Source organism: Prunus avium, chromosome 7, assembly GCF_965620075.1.
Source record: "Prunus avium chromosome 7, drPruAviu1.hap1.1, whole genome shotgun sequence".
Classification (NCBI taxonomy): domain Eukaryota; kingdom Viridiplantae; phylum Streptophyta; class Magnoliopsida; order Rosales; family Rosaceae; genus Prunus; species Prunus avium.
Genome location: NC_142290.1, coordinates 30,269,806 through 30,278,809, shown reverse-complemented (window position 1 = coordinate 30,278,809; position 9,004 = coordinate 30,269,806). Strand labels below are relative to the sequence as shown.

General features: G+C 37.7%; 1 protein-coding gene across 1 annotated transcript; it reads left to right on the top strand.

The window, feature by feature from the left end:
* The first annotated feature begins 1,502 nt into the window (after positions 1–1,502).
* On the top strand, positions 1,503–3,748 carry CYP76G1 (cytochrome P450, family 76, subfamily G, polypeptide 1). Its single transcript, XM_021955274.2, has 2 exons — positions 1,503–2,584; positions 2,941–3,748. Exons 1-2 carry the CDS (start codon positions 1,553–1,555, stop codon positions 3,574–3,576), a joined length of 1,668 nt encoding a protein of 555 aa, XP_021810966.1. The 5' UTR covers positions 1,503–1,552; the 3' UTR covers positions 3,577–3,748.
* Positions 3,749–9,004: the final 5,256 nt, after the last annotated feature.

The window sequence follows — 9,004 nt, the reverse complement described above, 5'->3', positions numbered from 1 at the left end:
TCTTTGATAATTTAAGGATAAAGTAGAAGTACTGAATCGTAGGTCCCTTTGTTTTTTTTTCTAAAAGAGAGGGACAGAGCTATATATATAAGTTTAAATCCATGCCTTTGGCGCTTTAGCATCACCTTGGGTGCACTTTAGAAACCAAGTCAAATAAAAAACGATCAGAAAAATAAATAGAATATTGTTTAAGATATGATATTTATATAAATTGTTGGACCATGCATGTATTGTGATCAGAAATGAGCTAAGCTTAGCCTCATTTTTCTTCATGGACAAACAAAAGGCTCCTTGCATGCGCCAAGGTTAGGTGAATCGAAGCTCAATCAAACCGCAAATATCGCAAGACGGAGGAGGGGACCAGGTGTACTGTAAAGGCCATTACCTTTGTGGCTTTGTCAATTTCAAAACCTTTAAAAAAATGAAATTATTGGGTAGCAAAAGAAAAAAAACAAGAAATGGAATTATGAATTCGCTTAAAAATTAGGGGACAAAGGGATAAGAATTAATTTACAATAGCTTAATGACACAACAGAATAATATGTGATGCATACAGCAGAAAGAATATTGTTGAAATATATATTTTCTATATATAGGTAAATTTCCAAAAGTTCATGTTTAGACATAACAATATAGGCCAACGGGGTCTGGTCCAGTGGAAAATAGCATTTGACTTGCATATTAGTGGTCTCAAGTTCGAACCCCCATGACATCATAAAGTAGTGTGTGTGTGAGAAAAACTCCCCTCCTCTCTAGTTTAGACCATCACTTGTAATAAAAAAAAAATATAGCAATCATAAAATTTGTATATTAAATAAAAGATTATATTATAAAAAAGGTGATATTATATTAACAATAGTACATGGTCCACTGGTCCCAAAGACCAGTCACAATTACCATATATATATATATAATATAATTAAAATAGACAACTCTACAATTATAATTAAACTCTTATTAAAATAGACAACTCTAAAATAGTATTCGGTTGTTGCCTTGTTTCAATCAAAGATATATCGTTCTTGTTCATTCTGATGTTATCTTCTTAGTTGGGTTGTTTCTGGCAAAAGATTGAGTTGCAACAAAATCTCACACAAGTAGTGTAATGAAGACATTTGGGACAAGGATCTGTGGTTTAATTAGGGTGCAAAAAATAAAAGTGAAAGTAAAATGAACGAAATATAAAAACGCTACAAGGATCTGAGGTTTGACGATACTTGTGTGTTTATGTTCATAGAGGAAGACGTATGTGGAATGGATAAAAATAAAATGCTTGAGGTTGAAGCTATTGGATTGGATATATTAATTAATTTAAGAGAATACATGTCCGACATGATCAGGTTTTAAAAAATAAAATCAGGTTTAGATTCCCCTTGGAAAAAAGACAAGTTTTCTCAAATGCTAATAGGTTGCTTGGATTTGTCACGTAATCAAAGGAGAAACTATATATTAGGCCTCCTCCCTGAGAAAACCTGCAAAAACAGAAACGAAAGCCACATAGAAATTTTCCCAGAGACCAAACAAAACTTTAGAAAAAAACACACACACAAAAATGGAGCACAATGAGGTTGTTGGTTTATCCATAGGGGTGGTATTGATATGGGTTGCATGGTCGATAATATTGTTGTTAACCCATCTTCGACGACATCGTTTGGAGGAGGTAGCAGGGCACCTCCCACCTGAGCCAAGATGGTCGATAATATTGTTGTTAACCCATCTTCGACGACATCGTTTGGAGGAGGTAGCAGGGCACCTCCCACCTGGGCCAAGATGGTGGCCTGTGGTGGGCAACATATTCCAACTGGGTTCGAGCCCACCCCATGAATCATTTGCCATGTTGGCCCGAAAACACGGCCCAATCATGACACTTTGGCTAGGATCCATGAGCACCGTAGTGATCTCGTCGAGCCAAGTGGCCCGTGAAATGTTCAAAAACCACGACGTGGTCCTAGCCGGTCGAAAAATCTACGAGGCCATGAAGGGTGATTATGGCAACGAAGGTTCGCTGATCACGGCCCAATATGGGCCTCATTGGCGCATGTTGAGGCGTTTGTGCACGACTGAGTTCTTCGTGACAAGTCGCCTCGATGCCATGTGTCATGTACGTGCCAAATGCATCAATGGAATGGTGCAGTTCATAGAGGATGCTGCATCGGAATTGAGTACCAAAACTGATGGCATTGATTTGGGTAGGTTCATTTTCTTGATGGCTTTTAATCTGATTGGGAACCTCATGTTTTCTAAGGACCTATTGGACCCAAAATCGGAGAGAGGGGCTATGTTTTTTTACCATGCAGGAAGGGTTATGGAGTTGGCTGGGAAGCCAAATATGGCAGATTTCTTTCCAATTTTGCGTTGGCTTGACCCACAAGGCATCAGGAGGAACACCCAATTCCATGTGGAAAAGGCCTTTGAAATTGCAGGCGAGTTTATAAGAGAAAGAATGGAGAGCATGGAGAATGGTGGATATGATGGCATAGAGAGGACAAAAGATTTCTTAGACGTACTATTGGAATACCGTGGTGATGGTGTTGATGAGCCCTCTAGGTTCTCTTCTTCAAGAACCGTCAATGTCATTGTTTTTGTAAGTCATCTAATCCCTTTCAATTTTAGTATTATCCGTACGTATTATCTTGTTTAATGTATCCTCTAATACAATTGAGTGAATTTCCCACAAGTGTCACATCTATTACAAAATTATTGTATATAATCAGTTGAGATGGTAACAATAATTTTATTCTACCAACTGAAAAACTCTTTGTAACGTAAGTGTAACATCTATGTAAGTATGCTGCACTTCGATTTTATTTTTGTTTATTTATAAGTCCCACTTCTATTAGAAAGATGGTTGACGGTTGTTCTACTTTCGAATTGTTTGAATCTGAATTCAATTTTAATGTTCTTGTACACAAACAAATTTACGCCGATATATTATTTCAGGAGATGTTCACTGCAGGAACTGACACAACCACGAGCACACTAGAGTGGGCAATGACAGAGCTTCTAAACAACCCAAAAACCCTAAAAAAGGTTCAAGCCGAGCTAAGAAGCACCATATCCTCCAGCAACAAGCTCCAAGAGAAAGACATTGAAAACCTCCCATACCTCAAAGCAGTCATCAAAGAAACCCTAAGGCTCCACCCACCCCTTCCCTTCCTGGTCCCACACATGGCCATGGACTCTTGTAAAATGCTAGGGCACCACATTCCCAAAGGCACCCAAATTCTGGTCAACGTCTGGGCCATTGGACGTGACCCAAAGACATGGGAGGACCCTTTGCTTTTCAAGCCTGAGAGGTTCTTGGAGCCCAACACGGCCGTTGATTATAAAGGGCAGCATTTTGAGTTCATCCCATTTGGTTCTGGCCGTCGGATGTGCCCTGCTGTGCCACTAGTCTCTAGGGTACTCCCTCTGGCTCTAGGGTCACTCTTGCACTCATTTGATTGGGTTTTACCAGAAGGGCTTGAGCCAGAGAATATGGATATGACTGAGAGGATGGGGATCACACTTAGAAAATCTGTTCCTTTGAAGGTTATACCTATACCTTACAAAGGGCATGTGGGATGCTCAATCTAATGCATTTTTATTTAGGTAAGCCAAGCAATGGGGTCAATTTGTGATAAGTTTGTTTGTTAAATATGTTAACTAATAGCTGATTGTTGTAATTGATGTAATAAAAGTACAGAATGATGTATGTGGAGATTATATATAATTAATGTGAATTGTGAAAGCTATAATTACTATATGTATTAATGATAAACCAATTTGTATTATGAACATCCTTATCTAAGTTATTGTTACTCTACAATGAGTCCAAATGGTTACAAAACAAAATTTGCATTCAGATATCTTTTTGCATGTGTATGTATAGTTTTGTTAGCTATTAGTGTTCGATTCAAGTTATGTTACCATGTCATGTTAAAGAAAGTGGCAAAATTTGGTCTTTAAATTATTTGGACTAATTTGGGGTTGTTGTATAAGATCTTCTTGGCCCGTATTAGGGTTTATGTTGGGCTGCCTAATTGTTTTTTGCCCATTTCATAGGGCCACTATCAAATTGATGATGTGTTCCAAATGTGATAGCGCTCTCTAAGATTTGCTTCTTGTACCCGAGATCTGTCTGTGATGTTTTCATTTTAATTTACAGGAAGCACTTTCAGCACCTAGCTGGTATGCCATTTCGTATGATCTGAAAGTGCTTCATGTAAATTAAAAAATCAATCTTACACATAGAGAAAAGAAACCTTCGATAGAGAAAAGAAACCCAAAAAAAATACATAGGACTGACGTGGCAGAAGAATTGAGTGTTTCCAATGCTGAAATCTGATCGGAACTCCTGTTGCTGGTTGCTTGTGCATTTCCTGATTGGCTGGTTTTCTATCGGGTTTGGGGGACGGTGGTTGTAAAAGATGGAGGAAGAAGGCAAGGGCGGAACTATGAATTTTTTAATGGGTGGGCTAACTAAAGTTATTATCTTAAAATCTAATGAATTTTATTTTTTACTTCCAGTTTCTCACTACAAGAAAAAAGGTCTTTCACGACGAAATCTTTTGTGACCAATCCAAATTTGGTCGCCAAACAGGGTTATGGGAGACAAAGTTTTTTAATTCGTCGCCAATAATTTCGTCAGATTTATGAACTAATTGACCATAAAATATGTCCGAATGGCGACCAAAATATTTGGTCGCTAGGGGAGGAATTGGCGACCAATATTAAGATTGGTCGCCTTTAAGCTTGAAAATTATTGGCAACCACAGTATTTCGTCTTTAAGATTGCTTGCGTCGTCTCTAAATTTGAGATGCCGCGAAAATATTTTGTGAGATGCCGCCCAAATATTTTGTGAAACTTGGCGACCAATTGTTTTGGTCGCGGTTCCTGTAAAAAAGAATATAAAGTATTAAAACTGTGTCGTTTTCCTTATTTGGGGGCTGCCGACCAAATAGCTTGGTGGCTGATTCTAGGAGACTATAAATTAAAAACATTTCCCTAACCGGTTACTGTTGCATTCCTAAGAGGACACAAATTAATGTGCAAACAACCAATTAAAAATACCCGCAAGTGCACGAATCTATCGAAGTATAGATTATGTAAGTACGGGGTCGATCCCACGAAGAACTTGTCGGCTTCCTATAAGTTCTAATTTGAGTACATAAAGAACACTTATTTAACACACCACAAATGCACAAATGAAAGAGGGAAACTAGAAATGAGTAAAGAAGTGTAAAAGAAATGGAACAATACAAGAAAACTAGAGAAAAACACAAACAACACTTTCTATCGCCATTTTATCACCTGTTTATCACCTGTGAACAGTGCCGTGAACAGTGAACAGTGACATGAACAGTGAACAGTGACGACCGGTCGTTTTTCGGCAGAGTCGAAATTTCAATAAACGTGTGATGAGCGACCGGTCGTGAACAGTAATGACCGGTCGTTTTTGGGCAGATTCGTTTCTCTGTTTTTCAATTTCGACCTCTGTCCAGTGTTTTGCCTATAACTTTCCAACCGTACGTCGAAAATTCACGTTCTTTATATGGTTGGATTCAGAACAGAAAATTCAAGAACACATCGCGGACCAAAAGTCCAAAACAATTACGGAAACAAATAAAATTCAGTATCAAAGACACACCACGTATCAAACACACAACTCACACACACATTGGGGGGGGTTTTGATTTGTTTCAAGTGACCTATTTCTATTGCATGAAAGTAAATGGACTTTGAATTTAAATGAGAAAGGCAGAGATGAAATATCAAAGAGTGGAATTAAAAAGTAACAAACACTAGGGTTTCGGAATCCACCCTAAACAATTCTACCCAAGTTCATGAATACTCAAGTGATGAACTCTAAACGTGTTGATGAAAATGTTCGCAATCAAGGCCATGGGTCGTGGCTCAAGACGCATTGATTCTCTCTAATATACGTAAAGTGCATGGTTCGTGCTACAATACTTGTGCCCTCCCCATAACCGAACCTAGGTATGGTTCGTACTTTGATTCAATTACAAGGAGAACCCATTAAGTTCAAAGAGAATATGAACATCACAAGAATCCTAATAGCATGGTGTTTACATTAGGTATTCAAGAAACCAATTCACATGGATGATTCTTACTTCATCCATTTATTGCTTAGGATAACATGAAGATACACATAATCCCAACAATCTCAAGAAGCATGCTTTCAAAGATGATCAATCAAAGAAGAACATACATCAAGGATAGATTAATTTGGTGAATTGGAATTCATCAACAATATCTAGAAATTCATACACTCAAGCATCAAAACAAAAAGGTAATCATGTTTAGGGCTTCAACCTAAGCCCTAGCTATGGAGTTTAGTTCCTCATAATCATTTCAAACACAAATTCAAAATGAAATTAGAAAGAGTTTACAGATTTTCAGAAAATGATGAAAGCTTCAAGATCATCAATGGTGGAAGTCTTCTTCTCCACTTTTCTTGACTGCACCTTGGCTTTCTCCTAGCTCCAAGCTCCAAAATCTGCTCTCAATTGTGTAGAATCTGGAATAGCCTGATTTCCCACGATCAAAAGGCTCCCAATATCAGATTGCAATTTTGACTTCTCCTCCCTCTGTCCTCCTTTCCAGCTTTTACCTTTTAATATAAAACTACCACCTTTGATAAAGCCTTAGCCCATTGTCCCCTTGCCATGATGGAGCTTTGACTTCACAAAGATGCCAAAAGCTCAGAAAATATCTATTTTACAAATGTAATTCCTTGTTACCAAGAGTTATGGTAACAAGAAGTTAAGATGACACAAGGGAGGTAAAAGCTGGCCAAATCCGGATTTCCAGAACTGTGGTAACATGATGGATTGGTTGGATAGGCAATACTTGTCCAATGGAGCTCAAATTTGGATATGTTGTAGTTAACATCCATTGGAACAAGTCTCATGAAGATCATGACCTCATCCGAGCACCAGAGCATGTTGATCCCAGGCCAAGAAGTTGACCTACGAAAATGAACAAAAACAGAATTTATAACTAATAATGCACTTTTAGCTCATTTTCATCCCAACCAAGGCAAAATCTAAGAAAACACAAAAAGGAAGTAAAAAGCTATAAAATGTCAAGAACTAACTCAAAATAGTGGGTGAATAACATGAAAAATCATGTGTAAAAATGAACCGAACAGTTACTTCCCCCAATTTACTTCTCTCGTATCCACTCTCTCCATCTTCCACACCATCGATGCCTTCAACTCCGTCCTCCACGGACGCTCGCAATGAAATCTTCCAACGATGCTGGCCAATCACTTATATACCCACTATCTCTTCGTCCCTCTTCAGATTTCTCATGGCCTTTATTTCTCACTCTCTTTCCCAAAATCATCCTTCATTAATGCCAACCACTTGCTGCTACGGCAACATATACTAGAGATTCTCTGCAATGTGCTCAGCCACATACCAACTCTGATTCAAAGGTGCTTTTATTATTTATTATTTATTTAGCTAATTTTCTGTAATTATTTTATTTTCATTTTGTAAAAATAAAATTTAGTTGGTTTTTGTCTTAGTAACGAATGAAACTATATAAGGATGAAACTCAAAGAAAAAAGAATTCTAAGCAAAGGATGATTCATGCAATTTGGCCAAAAATTAGAAACCTAATTATTTTTCTATTTGAGTCATGACAAATGTCTGTTTGTTCTCTTTTCTGCTAGGCTCTAAGTAAAGGAGTTCCAATTTGATTGCCCAATCCACTTCTGTAGGCTGTAAATTTGACTACAAATCTTTTAAAGAAAAATACTTAAAAAAGAATAAGTGAAAATATTTATTTTATGTAACGAAATTCTCAAGTGTTTTTTTTTTGAAAATAACGAAATTCTTTGAAGAAACTAGAGCATATTACAGTAATTTAAGAGGGCATGTGGATGAAAGATTCTCACTTTAAAACGGAAAGAAACAAAAGTTATATATATATATATTTTCAAGAAGAAACATAATATTTAAGGTTTGTTTGGGAAACGTTTTACGGTTTCTTTTTGAATAAGCACACGGACGTGTTTTATAATTCCTTATATAGTCCTTCAAATATAAGCAAATAATATAGGAACCAAGAGCAAAACATAGTCCAATTCAATTCTAAGTTAAGCACATACATCCGGATGGGCACCACCGTGTAGTGGTTGGGGCTTTGCATCTTCCCAGTAGCATTCCTAGGCTTGACCCCCCACATATGCTTGTGTGTGAGTTTGTAGATATTTATCGACCCTTTCATTAGGAGAGGCATTAAAGAAAACAAATAAAGCAGGTACATCCAACCAACCATAGGATAAAAACATAACCTAATTAGCCACACCAATATCACCATACTCATCATCAAAATCATGACCAACCTCGACACCATCCTCATCATCAAAATTATCACCACTATCGTCGTCGTCGCCGCCGTCGTCGTCGTCGTCGTCGTCGCCGCCGTCGTCGTCGCCGTCGTCGTCGCCGTCGTCGTCGCCGTCGTCGTCGCCGTCGTCGTCGTCGTTATCATGGTTTTTTTTACCTTTCTTACGCAAGTATTTGATATGGGCTTGCATCTTCCGGATGACGCCAAGTAATTCATCCACTTTGCCTGACAACTCATCCACTTTATGCTTTGAATCATAAGAGGTGTTGGTGGCATTAGATTCAGAAATTCTACAGGAAGTACCAAGAAAAGGGCACAGCCACTTTTTTGGTACCAAGAAAAAACCAAACCCCAAAACTGAAAACTCAATCCACATGGAGATGGAATCTGCTAGTTTCTTCCAATTTTCTAGTGCCTCAGATTTCTCACCAAGTCTTCTTTTGTGTCTTGAATTTATTTACATTTACATATATGTTTGTTTAGTAGTTATGCTTATGCCGTTGGAATTTCCTTGTTAATTAGAGAATTTGAAATAGACTCTACTCTTATTTCAAAGTTTCAAGATACTGTTATTATCACTGGTAGTCTGGTACACAAATGCATCATTGGATTATGACCAAATTTTTTTTTTATTATTGGATA